This window comes from Sarcophilus harrisii, chromosome 4, assembly GCF_902635505.1.
Source record: "Sarcophilus harrisii chromosome 4, mSarHar1.11, whole genome shotgun sequence".
In the NCBI taxonomy this organism is placed as follows: Eukaryota; Metazoa; Chordata; class Mammalia; order Dasyuromorphia; family Dasyuridae; genus Sarcophilus; species Sarcophilus harrisii.
In genome coordinates, this window is record NC_045429.1 from 39158308 (window position 1) to 39179139 (window position 20832).

At 35.0% G+C, this 20832-nt stretch overlaps 1 protein-coding gene across 2 annotated transcripts in view; it reads left to right on the forward strand.

The window, feature by feature from the left end:
- COL24A1 (collagen type XXIV alpha 1 chain) overlaps nucleotides 1-20832 on the forward strand; it is a 357598-nt gene that overhangs the window by 82608 nt on the left and 254158 nt on the right. For both annotated transcript variants that reach the window (XM_031969393.1, XM_031969394.1), the window contains 5 exons: nucleotides 5015-5059; nucleotides 9359-9412; nucleotides 10859-10903; nucleotides 13136-13189; nucleotides 16765-16809. In XM_031969393.1, coding sequence (XP_031825253.1) covers nucleotides 5015-5059; nucleotides 9359-9412; nucleotides 10859-10903; nucleotides 13136-13189; nucleotides 16765-16809 — 243 coding nt within the window. The remainder of the gene's footprint in view (nucleotides 1-5014; nucleotides 5060-9358; nucleotides 9413-10858; nucleotides 10904-13135; nucleotides 13190-16764; nucleotides 16810-20832) is intronic.

Genomic DNA, 20832 nt, shown 5'->3' on the forward strand with positions numbered 1-20832 from the left:
CTCGCAACAGTGATTCAATCCAGCTTATATAAGAAGCCAATCTTCCTATTGTGCCTCTATTTCTTGAACTTCTTTCTTTCTTCTCCCTGTCCTTCAGTCTCTTGTCCAGGAAAAAAATAATTACTACCATTCCTGTTAGAAAAGTTATGTCAGTCAATCAACTATTTCCTAGACCAAAACATTTTTCCCTGGTCACCATTCCCATCAAAATGTAAACTTTTAAAGGCAGAATCTCTATCTTTTGTGTTTGTATCCCCAGAACAACAGTCAATTCCTGGCCCATTGTCATATTTAACAAATACTTTTTCTTTCTTTCAAAAGAAATGATGAGTATTCTTTTATTAAACAGAAAGTAAATGAACACGGGCCACTCGCTTTGCTTACAATTTATTTGCTTCTATATAACTCTGATTAGTATTTTCAGAGTACATTTGCAGTATAGAATATCTAAAGATGAACTAGATAGAAAATCCTTCATTCATTTCTGCCACCTTTCAGCTACTATCTCTTTTCTCATCTTTTCATAAATAGTTGTTTGTTTTTTAAATAGCTGTATACCTTTGCTGCTTCCCCTAGTTTCCATCCAAGGCCCATAATCTACTTTAGTACTGATGATAGGAGACAAACAAATAACCTCTTTTGGCCAAATCCCCTTCCTCCCTCTCCCTCGCCTCCAGTCTCCAGTTCTCTAGAACTCTCTATTAAATTTAATCTGGTTTATCCTTTCCTAGACTTTGCTTCTTTCGCTTCCTTCAGTCTAGGCTTTTCTGGGTTTCCTTTTTTATCTACTGACATCTTTGATGGTTGACAGCAGGAAGGTTGTATGATCTTCTCAAGCTGATGAGGAATTCACCTGGTTCAAGGGCAGTGTTCCAAGCTTGGACTTAGTCTAAAGAACATCACGCATAGAAGCATGTATAAAGAGGTGTGCTGATAAATGTTTTAGCTGGTTCTTAGGGAGAAAATGAATGCAAGGAACACTTCAGTTTAACCTATAATGATTTTTCTTCGTCACTTTCTGAAAGCTAGACAGTCAACAAAAATATTAATCAAACCCCTGATTTGTAGTGTTTGACAATTTTTGAGGTATAAATGTTCACCTACTATGTATTAAGCACAGGCAACAACATGGCACAGTGCATAGGGTTATGGGCCTGGAAGCTGGATCTTTCTAAGTTTAGATCTGACAGACAACTAGCTATATGGACCTGGTCAAGTCACTTTACTTTACTTGCCCCAGTTACCTCATCTGTAAAATGAGCTAGAATAGATCATAAAGAGTCAGACAATACTGAAACAACTGAACAATAACAAATACTTATGCTGAAAATTTAACAGTTTCTCCTAAATTAGCACCAGCATACCTCTGAAAGTATCTACTTCTCAGTCCCTTGCTATGGACTGGAGGAGCCAGGAGGAAAATGACTCTTGTTAGAAGAACTGCCTTCCTCCCATTATCAAGACAAGGTAGCAGTCCTCCCTCCCTTTCTCCCCCAACTCTGTCTCTGTGTCTGTGTCTGTGTCTATGTCTGTCTCTGACTTTGTCTCTGTCTCTCTCTGTCTCTCTGTTCCTCTGACTCTCTCTATCTCTGTCTCTCTCTTTCTCCCTCTGTCTCTCCCTTTTTCTCCCTTTCCCTCTCTCTCTCTCTCTCTCTTCCTCTCTCTCCTTAATTTAGAAGTAACCACTGCAGGTCCAAGAGTTCTTAAGTTCAAGTACCTGTATAATGGCACAATGAGGGAGATTTCCTCAACAGTCTTCTTTTGGGAGGAGGAACAGGCTCACCCTTTATTTGAAGAGCTGTCCCATGAGAAACCATGAAATCAAACCAGACCTTACCAATTCCTCTTCATCAGTGCTGTGAGTTGCTTGGACCATTGAAGGGAAGAGGATTTCTTGTTTAATACTTTTTGCCTTTGTTTATCTGTCATTGAGCTGTTTCAATGTATGATGTGATTCCATATTTGTTCTTGGGTCCCTGTGAATCTCTCACATCTTAGCAAAGACTTTCCCGTAACAACTATTCATTAGTGTACAATGAGAGGAAGGGGGTAATTATCAACTCTGTCACTAACATTTAGGGAAACCTAAACACAAGATGTACTAAAGTGAATTTTCTCTGCACTTAAACTTGAGCTTGATATAAACAGATCAAAGATCGAAAATGACTCTTTTAGTATCCATGCCTCTGAACCACAAATTATGTTTATTTGTTTTAAATTTTTGAGTAGATATTAATTACCTTGAGTTCAGACATTATCATTAAAAGAATCTCTATGATACTAGCATCTAATCTATAACATGCACCTTTAATACTTTTTTGGACAAATAAACGAATACAAAACTTGAAGGGAATAAATTGCAGAGAATGGGAAATTCCCCCAGTTTTGTTTTAGATCTGAATGATTTAGGTATCCATACAAGCTGCAGTGTTGTATACATGCCTGTGAATTGCAGGTCTTTTAACATAGTAATAACAGTAACTCATATTTACATAGTGTTCTGAAATATGCAAAGTGTTTTCTATCAATGCTTTTTGTGGCTGACTGAAGATCCGCGTCCTTCCACACCCACAATTGGACTTTCTATAACTTGACTTCTGAGCAACAGCCTATTTGAAACAGAGTGGATACCAAAAAACAAAAGACTGATTCAATATAATAATGGAATATCTCTGGCTCCATTTTTTCTTCTAGCTCTTCTTGCTGTGCTCTTGTTGTCTTGGGGCACTTGGTTTCTAAAATGTTTTCAATTACTTGGAATGATTCACAAATCTACACCTCCAGGCTTAACATTCTCAAGTTTCTTGTAGGCTATTTCTATTTTTCTATATTGATAGTGCCTGAAGATTAATGTTTAAACAACTGAGCTTATCTTCTGTTTCTTATAAAGTACTTACAAAGTACTTTTACACATTATCTCATCTGATCTTCACAAGAACCCTATGAAGTAGGTATTATTATTATACTTTTATTTTTTACATTTTATTTACATACTTTATTATACATGTTATACTTGTAGAAACTATGACTGAAGAATGTTATGTGATTTGTGCAGAGTCACACAACTAGTAATTGTCTAAGGAAGGATTTGAATTTAGATCCGAAAAGACCCTAATGTAGGGGAAGACCTATAAAAGGAAAAAGAGAATAAAAATGGATAAACTGGCCAGATAGTGTCATGGAAATAACAAACATGAACTTGGAGAGACTTTGAGAGAGAGTGGAGAATAGGAGGGCTTAGTATGCAGTCCATGGGTACAAATAGTCAGAAATGACTGAATGACTGAAAAACAATGCAACAATAACAACTGAGTCCAATTTCAACACTCCCCATTTACTCCCTAGCTGCCTCTTTATTTTTTATCAATGAGAAGATCCTCTATGTCTTCTCTGCCTTTCTATAACTCTTGCCTCTTACAAAAGCTACTTCTAAACATACCTGGTCAACTTCATATAATTAATATAAATCTTTTCTCTATACTCCATTTGACATTTGTTTCTTCTGGCTATTATTATATTAATTTGAATAGTTTGCTATTTAGTCATATAATGGTGTCTTCAATTAATTCATATAGTCATTGTTACCCTAGCAAAAGTATTAAGGACTGTATCTATTTCCTTTTGTTCTAGTTAGTATCTTATAGAAAGGCTCAGTTATTGAGAAACTAACAAAATTCTTCAGAAGCATCTTCAAAACTACTTGATCTAAGTTTGTGTGCCTCTCTAGGCACACTTTCTCTTTCTCCTCCCTTCCCTTCCTTTGTCTTCCTCCTACTCCTTCTCTTCCTCTTCCTCCTTCTCTTCTTTTTCATCTTCTTCTTTTTCTTCTTGTTCTTCCTCTTTTTCTTCTTCTTCTTCCTGTTCTTCTCCTTCTCTTCTTCTCCTTTTCCTCTTTTTTCTTCCTCTGACTGTTGTTTGTCTCTGTCTGTCTCTCTGTCTCTCTCTCTCTGTCTCTCTCTCTCTCTCTCCTCCTTCCTTCTCTGTCTTCTTCCCTCTGCCTCTGTCCTTCTCAGCTTCTTAGCTCACTCTTCCTTTCTCATTGTCTCTCAGTTCTTTCTCCTAAATAAAATGTCTCACTAGGAGGTTATCAACCATCTCACAACTTTGGGAATAGGCAATATAATATTCCATTCTAACTGTGGTTAAGAAAATGTTTACTTCGACTTATTTCCTAGAGAGCTTGTTAGAACCTTCTCTGATGACCCTATGAGTATACCGCTCTCATTTATATTGGCTTATTTGGGGAATGTTATGACAAGGATTTGGATAAGGGAAATTGCCTGGAAGGGGTCCAACTTTGCAATAATTACAAACAGATTGTGGCTAAAGGCATTTCATTTCATTGTCATTTAAACTAACCCCAATCTTTGACAAGCCTCAGCAAATGTAACAGAAGCATAACTAGATATCGAATTTTCAGAAAAGGGGGTGGTCTGGAGAAATTTTGTTTGATTTTTCTTTTAGTCCTAAATGTGCTACTGCTTCTACTGGTAATATGAAGCCCATAAAAATGGCTCTGATAAATCAACCAAGTCAAATTCTTCTTGGCGAGGAAGCCAAGTGAAGAATGTAAATGTGAGAAATTTGGATTCAGTACATGGCAATGTGATCCCTGAGTATAGGTCCATCTTTGGACTCCTGGCATTTTGGTTTTCTCCCATTCCTAGAGCATTCTCTCTCATCATCTCTATTTCCTGGTTTCCCCAACTTTTCCAGCTTCTAGCTAAAATCCCACATTCATTAAGAAGTCTTTCTCAACCCCTTTTAATTCTAATTCCTTCCCTCTGTTGATTATTTGCCATAGCTTACTTGTACTGAGTTGTTTACATATTGTCTTCTCTATTAGAGTATAAGCTCCTTGAGAGCCAGAATCAATTTTGTCATTCTTGGGCAGAATGATAATAATAGGCATTTAATGAACGTTTATTGATTGATTGACTGGCTGGAATTTTTACTTTTATTTGGCATATCTGAATTTCCTTTTCACATTAAGTCTCCTGTTTCTTTCATGCAGGGTGTCAAAGGATATCCAGGGCCTCCTGGTCCCCGAGGTGATCAGGTAAGTTCTATAAATATATCTTTTTCAACAGGAGAGTCATTGAGAGCTCCTCAAACCTCTCCCTATTTTTTCTACCTAATATGTCAGATTTAATGTACTATAAGTAGAGTTAACTTTTTATTATCTCCGTGTGGATTATCCATTTGGAGCTTCTGTTCTTCATCAGCTTGGCCTCTTGCTGCTCTCTAACTGCTTCCTTTCCCCACTGGCTGTTATTAGTGAATGGAAATTAATTAATTGGTCATAAGTGAAATGCAATTAGGATGGGACATCTGCTATTATTCAAAACAAACAAACATCCTGAAGCAATATAGAAACGACTTATTGCTCCTTCAGTCAGAATAGGTGATCAGAAGTCAATCATATATGACTATTATATCATTTTATGAGAACAAATAATGCTCTATTGTCCACTAGATAGGTGGCTGTGTATAAAACTGGTACATATGGAGGGAGGGAGGTTAATATCAAGAATATCATTAGAGTAGGTTCCTGCAAAAAGCCTCAGACAACTTTTAGCAGAGCCTCAAGGAGACGTAAGGGGGTTACTGAAATGCCCCCAAAGGAGAGTCCATGAAATAAGGATAGAAAGGCAGTCTTTCACTCTCACTCAGCTATGCTATAAAATCCTAGATGAAGTGAGATGAGTGGTCTCTCTTCAGTCCCTCAGGTACCATATTTCAAGATTCCAAATTACTAGGGGTGGCCAAGAATGCAACTTGTGTCCACAGCAGGTGCAGTGGCTGTTTCTTGAAAATCGAGGGAAAAACAAGTGTTGAAAAGCAATTGAGTAATTATGGAAAGAAAATGAGAGGGGCAGCAGGGAGGAGGCCTTGGGGAGGGGAAAAAAATGACTTCTGAAATACAGCTTTGGCACAAAGTGAACTAAATGTGTGGATTTGCCTGCAGAAACCTCAAATGCCTCACAGCCAAATGAAAAATTGCTTATGCAGCAATTCTCTGACCACAACCCAGAAGCTTCTCATTGCTAATACAAGTAATATAGTCCTGAGTGGGCTGTTTTCTTTTGAAAAGTTTAAAAAATCAGGTTTAAAGATTAGAGATCTATGCTTTTTTTTTTTTTTTTTTGGTTTAAGGGGGAAAGGGATGAGCATTTATTAAGCACCTGTTATTTACCAGGTATTTTAATAAATGCTTTATAAATATATCTCATTTGATTTTCACAACAACGCTAGGAGGTAGATGCTATTATTATTTCTACTTTACAATTGAGGAGACAGACAGACTTGCCCAGAGTTACATGGGCTAGTAAGTACCTGAGACCAGACTCCAGGCTCAGAGGTCTATGCCATCAGAGCTCAATACACCTTATGATTTAGACCTTAATTGGCTCTAATTCAATTCAGCAAGCAATTGTTAAGTACTGATTATGTACCAAGCACTCTGGAATCTAATGAAATGGTGCCTAAATTGTCTATTAGTCTATTGATGGGATAGAAAATATAATTTCCCCTGCCAATTCAGATGACCACCACATCTGTGACTCATATTCAGTTGCCTGGAACAGAAGTGGCCAACAGGTAGTGCACAACACTCAAGTACAGTTGGGACCCAAATCAAAATGTAACTTGGAAATACTTAACAAAATAAATAAAAATATAATAGACCATAGATACTTTTAACATGTGGTTTTCTAAGTCAATATGAAGTACAAGGGATCTTTAATTACAGTTTAGTGGCCTTTTTTCTTTCTGAGTTTGATTTCAAGATCCTAAAAGTCTCAGGAGTTGAGTGATTTGTCCAGTTTAAAAAGCTAGGATGTATTGGAGGCAAATCTTGATATTAGTTCTCCTTGACTCGAGGTCAGCTCTCTATACTATACTCTGCCATATAATTGCTTACTAAATAAATAAATAAAACAAGTTGTTTCAAGAACAAGTGATAATAAGGATGAAAAATCTGAAATGATTTTGGAATAACCAAAACCACTTAAAAACAATAGAAATGCTGAATAAAAAACAAAAATGCCTATTTTGCTACAAGGCATTCATGTGGACCAAATTCCTACACTAGAGAAATTACTATGAAGTTAGTCACAAGCCTTTCAAAGTACGTCTTGCCATCTGTGCGCACTCTAATGGTTAGAATATGAAGTAAGAATGGGGCAGATTTGGGTTCCAGGCCCAATTCTTCCATTGATTGATTAATCAATGGTTTTCTGATCTTTTTTTCCCCAAAACAAAACATCTCCTTCTCTCCTCCCCTAATTTACATGTCTGGAGCTATGTGTGTGTTTTTCTGTGCCTCATTCCCTAAGATACATGGTGTATGATGAGTTGATTTCTTTGTATTATCACAGTTACATCTAGGGCTCAGTAAAAATCTTCTGTGCGGGACCTAAGTGTCTCCTATGCTTTTTACTCCTGTTGTAGCAAGTTGATCTGATTTTAGAAGTCTGCAAGTGCTGTTAATTGACACTTATTAATTGCCTTACTATGTGCCAGGCTTGAGCTCAAACCTTACTGACTCTGGGCTCAGTAGTCTTTCCTTCTCTGAGACCAGCTGACCATATATTGTGCTACATGACCACTTATAAAAATATATAAAATAAAACAAAAGTCATTTCAAAAAGAAAAAAGTACTAATTAAGAATGACATTTTGAGATGATTAAAAAGCACAAGTGTATTTAAATTAAAATCAAACAACTGAAACAATAAGTAAAGGAAAGAAGAAAGGAAGGAATAAGGGATGGAGGAAGAAAAGGAGGAAGGAGGAAGGAAAGGGGGAGGAAAGAAGGAAGAAAAGAGAAAGGAATAAATGAGAAAAAGGGAGAGAGGGAGTTGAGGAGGAAGAAGAAGGGAAACAGAAATAAAGTGAAAGGGGGGGAAAGGAAAGATGGAAAAAAAGAAGGAAAAAAGAAAAAAAACACTATAAAACAAGAGAAATTTTTAAGTAAAAAACCAAATATGCCTGTTGTGCTCTAAGGCATTCATGTTGACTAAATGCCTACACTAGAAGAAATCACTGTGCCATCTAACTGCCTACTTCTCCTTCTAGTAGGGAATCGATTATCTGCCATCAAGTCAGGAGAATGGAAAGGAGAGTTGATATGTATGGTGTAGTAAAAAGTTTAACAGATTTAAAGTTAGAGGAAGACCTAGGAATCTCATATTTGTACTTTACACTTGTATGGCATTGGTTGAATCACTTGAAACTCTCTAGGTCTGTGTCCTCATCTCTGAAATGAAAGAATTGGACTAAGCAAGTTATAAGATCTTTTCTAGTTCTAATTCCTCCAGGGCCTGGGCTAAAAGTAGAGAATAAAAATGGCCTTTCCAGTTTATTCTGCTCCTGGCTACCCAGGCAGAGAGATATTATCATCATTGCTAATACTAAGAATAATTTAATGTTGTTCAGTCATTTCAGTAGCATCCAACTCTTCATGACCCTATTTGGATTTTTCTTGGCAAAGATATTGGAGTGACTTGACATTTCCTTCTCCAGATCAATTTATAGATGAGGATACTGAAGCAGAGTTAAGTGACTTACCCAGTGTACACAGCTAGTAGGTATCAAAGGCCACATTTGAACTCAACAAGAGGAGTCTCCCTACTCCAAACCCAACACTTTATAAACTATGCCATCTAGCTGTCCTTATATGATATATAACCTTACAATTATTCAGGGCTTTAACCTCTGCAAAATACTTTACATAGATTGTCTCATGGGAGCCTAGTCAGATAGGGACTACAGATTTTATTACAGGGAAGAAAACTGCGGCACAGAGAATTTAAGTGACTTCCTTAAGAGTGCCCACTTGGATGGTGGTAGAACTGAAACAACTCAAGTCATTGGGTTCTAAGTTCACTGTTTTTTCCACCAGATGATGCTGTCCTTTCAGACAGCTGTAGCATGCTGTAAGGATGGTTGAAAAAGAAGGAAATTTTAATTCAGAAGGAGACCATTAAAAAAAAATCCTCACTTTTATGATTTTGTCTGATCCATCTGATTTTCTTAACAGTCAAATTGCTTTTCTAGTCAGATTTATCATTGTTTGTACATTTGTGTAAATATGTACCTGATTTTCCAGAAATGTCACTTCATATTTTCCGTTAATTAGGTTTTGAATTTGACAAGATGTGAGTAGTCTAGTTTTATCTTGTTTTCATTTACTTCTTTTGGTATGACTGGTTCCTTTCCCCTTTGAATAGCCCAGGGAGATTCTAATCAGGAATTAGCGTGGGGATTCAATTTTTTTCCTTGAATTTGAATATTGTATTCAAATATATAAAAATGTGTTCTGTTTTGATATGTTATTTTTGTTTTTGTAATTTTAGGGGCTTCCTGGAATGGCTGGTCTTGCTGGTTCACCTGGTTACCCTGGCAGGCAGGTGCAGTAACTATGCTCTGCATTTGTCCTTATAGTTCTGTTTTATTGTTTAACCTTTTGTACTTCTGGATCCATGGGATCAGCATTCAAATAATCTTTTGACAAGATGTCCTATCTTTAAGGAACAAGAGGCCAAAGTGTGTGATTGTGATGAGTTAATATTACTACTCCATGAGATCATAAGCCCTTGGCATAATGCTGCCTAATTTCCCTCTCAAAACATTGAAACTTGGGAGAATTTATCTGAAAATTTATTCTTCTTTTAAGTTCATCTGCTTTATTTTATTTTCTATTCTGAAGTTTTTGTAATGATGAAAATCAACTCAATAAGCACTTATTAAGTGTTTGGGATGTTAGAGTACTAGGAATAAAAATACAAGCACAAAGTTCTTGCCTTTAGGGAACTTGCATTCTTACAATACAAAAGAAGCTGAAATCCAAGAGGGTAAGATACTACGTAGGATCTTGTTATAGAAATTCAAGAGAATAAGGAGCTTGGAGATGAGTGAAAACAAGGCTGGCCAATGAACTTTTTTAAAAATGGAAGTTCCAAGAAGAAATGAATAAAGAAATGAATCATAGGGCTAGAGTGAAATTCCAGAGTGAGAAGGAAAGAAGTCCAGAAAATAAAGATTAGAACTCAGAGAGAAACGAAGAAATAAATGACCTGGGCACTTTGCTTAAAATGGAGATTCTGCAAGGAACAGACCAATCAGGAAGGAATTAAAGTGATATCTTGAACTCCCAGAATAAGGAAACTACTTTGAATGATAGAGAAAGTCTGTAGAGTTGTGAGTGTAGCCTGGAAAAGAATGAAGCTTCCTTTTATATGTTCTTCCTATTTAAATATAAGCTTCTTGAGGGCAGAGACAGTGAGGTGGTTTTGTTTGTTTGTTTTGTTTTGCTTGTATTTGTATTACCATGGTGTTTGGCATATGATGCATATTACAGGTATACTATTTGGGAGAGTCGAGGGTATCCATTTTCTGGCTTTTATTTAGTCTTGAAAATAACCATTCCTTCAGTTTTCTTACAAAGTCTGTTTCAGATACTTTTTCATTCACACAAATAAAGGAAATACAAACACCAAAAGAAATTATAAACAAGTCTATGGCTTGGTTGTTTAGAAATAACTAAGAAATGTCTTAATTCCTTTTTTGTATATTACAATCTCAAAGTTAGTCAAACATTTAAAAGTCTCATCAAGTAGTTTACATGTTTTCTGGATGATCCAGAAAGATTATCTAAATACCTAAAACTCAATGCACTTCACTGATATGAAGTGAGGAGTTTTTCAAGCATAAAAATTTATGAGAATTTCATTGGTCCCCAGTCAATGTCCCCAGCCTGTGAAAATCATGTCTTTTATGGCATTTAATTCAGCTTTTTATAGTTTTTGAAAAGAAATGAAAATAATATATAGTTAATGTCTTTTGTTCTTTACTAGGGTTTAGCTGGACCAGAAGGTAACCAAGGTCCTAAAGGTGTAAGAGTAAGTAATCATTTTAAAGAGTTCTATTGAGCATGACTGCATCCACACATACAAGTATTAACAGCCACTGCAACTCTTCTACTTAAATTACTTCTTCAGAGGTTACCAATGATCCCTTACTTGCCAAATTCAATGGTAGTTTTTTCCCTGTCTTCATCTCCCCTATTTTTTTCTTATAACTTTCAACATTATTGATCACTTTTCTTTCTGAATGTCTCTTCCTTTTGTTTCTGTGATGATGTCCTTTCCTGGCTGTCCTTTATTAGTTTTTAGTAATTTCCTATACCTCATACACTGAGATTCATGAAGGCTTGTTCTAAGCCTTCTTCTTTTTGTTTTTTTTTTTTTGAAAATCTAACCTTAATTCTAATTTTTTTCATAGTTTCTAAAATAATATCCTTAAAACATATGTCTGACTTTTTTCAACTCAAAAAACTTTCAGTGACTTTCTTTTGCTTTTAGGATAAAATATAGATTCCTTAAAAATCCATTTTCAAGTAAGGTTCTGCCCTACTTTTCTAAGCTTTAACTTACACAAGCATTATATTGAAGCCAAAGAATTCCCTGAATTAAATATGTCCTCACCTATCTCCCTCCATTTCCACAAGCAAACCTCCATGCCAAGAAGGCAATTCTTCATCTTTACTTTTAAAATTTTTTTATATTCTTTTAATGCTTAGTTTAGGTGTAAACTTGCAATGAAAGCTTTCCCCTTCTCTACTAGGTAAGAGTTTTGTCTTGCCACACAATTTCTCTGTCTGGTTCTCTCCTTGACCTTTATAACTTTCTACCATATATATCTGTTCATGTTCTATATCTATGTCTTTCTCATCCCCAAAGGATCTTTTTGTATTTCCAGCACCTAACACAACGCCATATGTATAGTAGGCAATGAAAAAATTGTTGGCAAGTGGGTAGGCAAGTAAGAGTCTGACCTTTTTGCTACTTTGCTCAGTCTACATGCACCTATTGTACCTAACTCATTGAATTCTTCATCTATATTTTACTGACTTAAAAAGCACTTTGAAATCCTTGTGAGGCATTGTGTTTTCACCAAGCAGAGCAGAGATTTGAATGTTTAGGTTCCCTATGCTTACTGAGTTAAGTGTAAGCTCAATTAAGCTGTTTTGGCCCTCTTTACAAACAACTCTCCAGCTGGATAACATAAAACAAAAGCCAGCTGTATTTAAACACAAAGTCACTGAAAACATCGCATTTACCAGAAACTCAGCTGATGACACTGAATGTTCAAAGGCCACACAATTGTCATTCTAATCCCAACAACTTTTGGCATAGCCTCAGAAGGACAGAGTCTCAGAGTTGGAAGGGACTCAGAATGCATCTAATGCAACCCATTCATAAACAGGAATCCCATTGATAGCATTCATCCCTCAGGAGTGAAGGATAATAAAATACCTCCTGCCACCTCCTTTCCTATTCAGAGAGAGCTTTAAAGATGGTGGAGTTTTTTTTTTTGTTTGTTTGTTTTTGTTTTTTTTAAAGATCAAGCAGAAATGTAACTCTACATCTTTCTACTCTTTTGCCTAATTCCATCCATGAATCAGTCTAATCCTCCTTCTGTATGATAGCATTTGAAATGCTTGATGTCAGCTCTTGTGCCTCTCTCAGCCTATTGTCTCTTCTCTGGACTGAATCCCCAATCACATCATTTAATACTTTCTTTCTTGATACCTTCCTGCCATGATAATTTCTATTCATTCATAAAGACCCAAAAAGTCCTCTGTGAATGAAACTTTCCCAATATAAGCCAACTTCCAGTGTGACTCTGACATCAGATAATACCTCATATATATCACTCACATGGTTCTTGGTATATATTACTTTGTATTATTAATCGTTTTTAATGTGAATGTCCCATTCACCTGATTACACTCTAAATTTAAAGATCTGAATTATATACTTATGGGAGTCCCATAACACTAGGCCAGTATAAATTTGATAAGTTTCTTGATTAACTTGTATTCCTGGAAGAGAAATAGGGAAGAATGAAATGATGTCTCCTTTTAAATTTGCCATTTCTCATCAACAGAAATGAGATTATATAAATGCATATTATATACTATTTTATTAATGTTTATATTAACACATATTGGGTTTTACTGACATTTAAGTTAATAAATTATATTATGTTTTTGCTAATATTTATATTGATAAATTCTATTTTTATCAATATTTCAATATAGCTACTTAATTTTTGTCATGTCTCTTAAGGGCTTCATTGGCTCTCCTGGCATGGCAGGACAACCAGGACCTGAAGGAGAAAGAGTAAGTTTGTCACTTTTTAAAATAAAAGTTTATTTTAAAAGTAATATAATTATGATGAATATAGCACATAAATTTGTGGCATATGGTTCTTTGCAAGTATTTTGCATTCAGGGGAATAAAATAGTTATTTTTTAAACACAAAAATGGATTAACAAAATTATAAACATAGGCTTTTCTTTGTGTCCAAAATAGTTATAATAATATTTTTATTATAGTTATAATGATGTCAGCACACCTTCCTAGCTGATAATACATCAGGATTTTTCCTTCCAACTCAATCCTTGCTTACCCATCCTTATATATAAATAAAGCCACATCTAGGGATAGGTAACCTTCACAAGTGTGATAGGGAAAGAGGAACAAATATTGCTTGATGTGAATAAATCAAGGAGGAAGTGGCAAAAAAGACAAGAAAAAACAGTAAGGCAATAAATATTTATTATGTGCTTGCCTTGTGCTAAACACAGTGCTAAGGGCTGGGGATACAAAGAAAGGCAAATCATACCAAATCTTAGAATTCTAGATACTGTCCTCAATAAATCCTACCATTATAAGTATGTTTAACTAATCAAGGTAGAAAAACAAATTGAATGAAAAAATATTGATTGCTTAGACACAAAATTTGTATTTGGAGGGACAGCCCAAGGAGTTCATATTTCATATGGATCTTTTAATGTGAAAGAAACTCAAATGCTCCCTAAGATGTTGGGTGGACCTATTATGGCAAGTTTATGGGAGGCTGTGGATGAGCTGCACAGGAGGAGTGAGAAGAGATGGCTTGAGATATTCATCATTGGAAACAATATCCTTTATCAGTGAGATCACAGATCTGTTTGTAAACCCACACATGTATAGATATGTGCACACATGTGTGTACACAAAAATGTGCATGCATACTTGTGTGCATGCTTATTTATGTTGTGTTTTGTGTGCATGTATATGCATGTATGTGTGTGTGTGTATAGTATATATATAAATATATAAATAAAACATGAGATCTAGGTCAAGAACCTAACTTTCATAGTATTTATGTAACTTAGTTAAAAGAGGAAGCAAGAAATTGAAGCTTTGGAGAGTCACAAAAATCTATAGTATGGAAAAATACCAGGAGCATGTCCAGCATGGAACAGTGGAGAAGAGTATTATATTTACAGTCAGAGGAGCTGAATTCAAATCTTAATTTTGTCACTACCTATGATTTTGGGAAAGTCATTTAATCTCTCTGAGCCTCAGTTTCCTCATCTGTAAAATGAGAGGGTTGGACTCAATGATTTCTAAGATGCCTTCTAGCTCTCTATGTCCAGGAATCCCCACTAGAAGATTATTGATCCAGCTAGGTATGTATATAAAGCATCAACTATATTTTTCTTACATGCTTAAGAAGTGCTTAGGATATAAAATGAACAATATTCTGTACCCTTAAAGAGATTATATTATACATATAAACAAATAAATAAACAAGCACCAAATCATTTGAGAACAGAGAGTGCTAACATCTAGGAGCATCCAGATAGATATCTGGAGAAGGTGGTACTAAACTATTAGATTTCAAAAGGCTGGCCTTAGAGAATAGCCTGTAAAAGGTCCTGGAGATGAAAAGAGCAGGCCAGCTCATTTGGCTAGAATATACAATAAGTGAAGGACAATAATAAAATACTTGGAAAGGTAGGCAAAATGCCAAACTGAGGTATTTTATCCTAGTGGTCTTAGGGAGCCACTAATGGTTAGCCTAGCAATTGCATGGTCAGACCTGTGTTTTAGGCAGATTAATTTGGCATCTAAGATAAATAGACAAGAGGAACTAGAAGCTGAGAGATGAATCAGGGTTTCATAACCACATTGGTAAAGACACTGAGGGCCTGAATTGGCATGGAATGTTGGTATTTGTAAGTGAAAAGAAGGGGAAGGGAAGGAGATGTTTTAGAGAGTGAATCAATCAAACTTTGGCCATACACATGGAGATATCCAAGCCAGCTAGCAGCAGAATGTAAATAGCAATAATTTCTGTTTTGATCAGAAACCCTAAGAGTCTTCCCCTCCCAGACTGAATATTTTTTGGTGACTAAGTAGAAGACCATTCTCTACCTCATTTCTTACCTAGCCTTAATCACCGGATTGCTATAGCTTGGGTTAGACCGAGACCTGTTAATGACCTTAGCTTAAAAAGATCAAGATCTCCACTGTGTCCAGGCTCATCTCCAGCAATACTGATCTGTATCTTACCACTGGATCTTGCTTTGTCCTGAAAATGAGTTGGATTTATATATTACTTCCTTGATAAGATAGTCCTTTTCAAGAATGAAGGATAAAAAATAGCCTGAGATCTACTAAGTGACCAAACCCCTGCACTATCACAGTCAACAAATAGTAGATAGCTGGTTCCCCCTTAAGTGGTGTGTGTGTGTGTGTGTTGGGGGGATTTGGAGCATGGATGGGAGTAGGAGCTGAACTCCTTCCATTGGTGGTCTTTCTTTATCATGTCTCTTCTTGCATCTTCTCTGGTCCCTTATCATAAACTCATAAATGAGCTAGCTAAGGAAGAATGAGTAGAATGTACCATTTTTCACCAAACTGAATATATCATCAAATAACTGTTATCATTTTCTTGCTTTTGTTCTATTTAGAGTTGTCTTTATAATTTGGCTAAAATCTTCTCCATTTTACAATTCTGTAAGGAAGCTCCCCTTTTTTGACAGGAATTGGTAGGAGTAAATCTATTTAGGGGAAGATCTTAACTCATTCTTTAACATAACTTTTCCTTAACCCCAAGTTGACAAGCATTATACTATGTGTCAGGCATTGTGCTAAGAAGGGCAAAAAAACAGAATCTGCCCTCAAAATTCTAATGGGAGAGCCAAACAACTATGTTCAAACAAGTTACATACAGGATAAAATGGGGGCCATCTCAGAAGGCAAGTGCTGAAATTAAGAGGGATTTTGGAAAGGCTTCATGTAAAGTGTGAGATGTTGGTTAGGTCTGAGGGAATCCAGGCAATGAAGATGAAGAGAAAAGAAGTTCCAGACATTAAGGACAACAAGTGAACATGCCTGGTGTCTGAAGAAGGGATGTCTTGTTCAAGGATCAAAAAAAAGTTACATTTGATCACAGATAATGTGAAGGGGAGTAAATTGGAATGAAAAATGCTTGTTTCTAATTTTTTTTAAAAAAAATATGAATGATTTACCTGAAATCCTCAGAACTTTTGTTTGGCATGATGGGAATTATCTGCTTTAAACCTCCTGAACCAGACTGATTTCACAAGCTGAACAAAATAGCAGGCAGGGATTATATCTGATTTGAATTCAGCTACAATTTAATAAAACACATCTAGTCCTGTCAAACAAGAAAGGCTATACAAAATATCTTTCTTTTTCTAAAAACATCATTAACTTCTTTATTTTATGTTGCCTATACATTTCTTGATATATCTTTTCTCCCTTCCCCAAAAGTCATCCCTTATCACAAACTTTTATTGTTGATATGTTTCTTTGCTTGTCAATTGGAAGCAACAATAGCATATAATTTAGTTACTTAGGGCAAAAGGTCCATGTTACATGTCATCTCTCTATTACAGGGAGTTCCTGGACTGCGTGGAAGAAAGGGTCCAAAAGGAAGACAGGTAATTGATCTCATTTTTAACTTACTTTAGATCTCCTATCTTCTAATTCTAATCTATAAAAAATTAAAAACACGTGAATGTGGATTCATTTCTCCTTCAAAAGATCAGATTTCTGTTACATGAAGAACTTGTTCAACAGACAGTAAGTCATTTCACTAATAGGGCAACCAGGAGGGTGTGATTGGTGGCTGAAGTTCTAGACTTGACATCAAGAAGTTGATTCAAATCCTGCTTCAGATCACCAGCTGTGCCATTTTGGGAAAATGACTGAATCTTGCTTGGTCATACTTTTCTCATTTGCCAAATACAGATAATGATAACAACCCAACTCACAAGGTTGTTGAATGAATCAAATGGGATAATAATTGTAAAATGTTTTACAAGTCTTAAAGCTCTATAAAACCATTAAGTCAATATTAACTACAGGAATGCTACATATGATGCTCTATTATTGTTATTATTATAGAAGGTCTAAAGTTTTAAACTATTTTTTTAAAATAGAGAATTATTAAGCTCTTGTTTCTTAATGATTAAAGGTAGCTAGGGGACATAGTACAGGACAGCCAGGTGGTGATAAGGCTTCAGAGTGATGCCATAGTGCATAGAGTGCTGGACTTGAAATCTGGATGATTCATCTTCATGAGTTCATATCTGACCTTGGACTTTGACTAGCTGTGTGATCTTGGACAAGTCACTTAACCCTGTTTGTCTCAGATTTCTCCTTGTAAAATGAGCTGGAGAAGGAAATAAAAAAACACTCACATATCTCTGCTTAGAAAATCCCAAACAGGATCATGAAAAGTCAGACACCACTGAACAATAACTGATGGCATGGCAAATAGATCTCTGGGCCTGGAGTTCAAATCCTGCTTTAGATGCTAACTATACAAACTTGGAAAAGTTACTTAACCTCTCTTTATCTCAGTTTCCTTGTCTGTAAAATTGGAATGATAATATTTACCTTCCAAGGTCATTGTGAGAATAAAATGGGATAAAATTTGTAAAAATCATTTAGCACGATAACTGGCATACAGTAAGAACTAAATAAATGCTTCTTCTCTTTTCCCTTAACAATTGTGGAAGCTGATTTCTGTTGCTGAAAAGATTTAAAAAGTCAATGAAAAATACAAATTTTGTTTTTAAATGATGAGGTTTTTTTTATTGTTGTTCAGTCGTTTTAGTCATGTTTGACTCTTCATGAACCCATTTGGGGTTTTCCTGGCAAAGACATTGGAATGATTTGTCATTTCCTTCTCCAGCTCATTTTACATATGAGAAAACTGAGGCAAACTGGGTTAAGTAACTTACTTAGGGTTGCACAGCTATTTAGTATCTGAGGTCATATTTGAAGTCGGGTCTTTCTGCTTCCAGATCTAGTGAACTAACCACTGTGCCCACAGACAAGTTAACAAAGATTTTAATGTTTTTAGATTTAAATGTTGGTTTATATGTGTATGTGTATATATAGAAATATGTTTATATATATGCAGGTATAAACGTGTATATATGTGTTGAGTTATGGATATTGTAATATATATATATATATATACACATATATATATATATACTATGTTCGCAAATATATGTGTGTATTGATATGTGTGCATATGTACATGTACACACACGTGTGTGTGTGTGTGTGTGTGTGTGTGTGTGTAAATAACCAGATTGTGAAGACTATAAGGGATCTTAAAAATTTTGCAAGTCAACCTCAGTAGCAAGTTGGAAATTGAGACTTTGTGTTCTCTTACATAGTTATCTGGCAGATAGGGAAGACTGGAATCTCTGTCTTTTTGTTACCAACACCATACTGTTTCCAGTGTCACAAAGTCTCTATATTTATGTACCAACACAAGAATATTTTTGTAATGAAAACAGATCATAAATCTATACAATATGGCTAAGCATCATTTGCAATATATCTAGAGCTTCTTGTGCTACATTGGGCTCTATAAAAGAGAATGGAGTTCTCTGCAACAGATTTTCTATAGTCTCTGGTATCTTTGAAGTAACATACTTTGCTTTTCATAAAATTGTGGTAGAATAGATATTCAAATAAAATTTTAAAGGTTTTTTTTTTTAGATTATTAATCAGCTTTGAGAAATCAACTAAACTGATTAAAATAATTAAGGAAACTAAACTTGTTTCCTTGTTTTATTATTCTATTGATTCCATTTACTTTATTTAGTATAACAATTATGAAAACAACAACAATAATAACATTTACACAGCATCTATTACAGATTAGGCACTATGCTAAGTACTTTATAAATATTATCTCTTTTGATCCTCACAACAATCCCAGGAAATAGATGTTTAAATTTGTTTTCTTTCTTGATTGCGATGATTCTAATTTGAATTTATCTTTTCTACTCTGCAATGAAATGACATTGAGTTATTTATTTATGCTAGTTTTCTCATTTGTTTAAATACTGCATCTTAAATCTTGCTAGATATATTACTTGGTTCTATTCTCTGTATTGTATGAAAGATTTATGTTCAACCTTACACATGATTGTGAACCCCTTTTCCTTTCTGACTTTTTTTTTCTTCACTGGTGACTCCTCTCATCCATGCATCTAGTGGGCTCATTTTCTTTCTTTAAAAAGGATTTGATGAACTCATTCACACTAAAATGTCACTCAACTCTCTATATAAGTTTTAAGTTATTATGCATTCCTCAGCAAACCTTAAGCCTCATAGATAATATATTCATTATCATTGTTGTTTATATTTTATTTTATTATTTATTTTATTTTACTACTATTTATTATTATTACTTCATTATACACAGATATGTGTGTGTGTGTGTGTATATATATATATATATATAACCAGATGTTTGATTATTTATTCCTAGGATATTTTAAATTAGAATTTTTAATCTTACATCTTTGAAAAGTAGTAAAGATATGGAAACTGAATATGGGGAACAAAAGCTTAAGTGAAAGGAATTAATCATCTTTCATAGTGGAATTTCAGAAATCAATGGGTAGTTGTATGATATACTTTAGTAAGTAGGAATCTTTCCTGGCTGCCTTGAAATAATGCCATATTTGTGACCACCTAGTATTCCATTTATTGTAAATGCTTAGTGGTAAAGATTTTTCATTGAACTCAAGGATTTAAAGATATTATAATTCTTAGCTTCTTAGTGTACCCCTATATTATATAATTGTCCTCCAGAATTCCCCGATTCAAAATGAGTTTTGAGAGAGAAAGATAAACATATAGAAATTCCCAAATGGTTGCTCTATGTAATTTCTTTATAGTTATCCTGGCCTAAACATTAGAAAATTGGCCATATTTGAATGCTATAAAAGCATACCATTTTATAATGAACTAGGATTCCTAGAAAAGCGATTACAACTCTAAGCCATATGTATCCCATTTCTTTCTTGACAATGTTTGTACTAGAAAATGTTCCTGATCCTATAATATGTCATGTACATCACATGCACTCACACTTGCATTTTCCATCATATGATTTGGCCCCATTTATGGTGACATTTCTCAACTCTGGTTGCTAGTCAAACTGTATTCAGGAAAGCCTCATAGATCATTCTGAAATGTTAGCCCATGTGACAATCCCAGTACCCCAAAGATTTATTTCTCTTTTTAACAAATGATTTCACCTTCCAGTGTGTTGGCTATTCAATTAGCATTTGTAATAATATGAATTATTCACCCAAGGAATCTTGTGCTTCATGTTTTAGACAATTAGGTATGCCAGCTAGAAATACAGATATATCTCACTTTTAAAGTATCTATATTAAAGGAAAAGAGAATGAAAATATAGATTTACTGCTGAAAGTTATATTGGAGGTCACCCAGAGCAACCCCATAATTTGACATATAAGGTTAAAGTCCTATAAGTCTTTTTTCTTTCTTTCTTTTTCTTTCTTTTCTTTTCTTTCCCCTGTGGCAATTGGGGAGTCATACAGCTAGGAAGTGTTAAATGTTTGTGGTCACATTTGAACTCAGGTCTTCCTGACTTCAGAGCTGGTGCTCTATCCACTGAG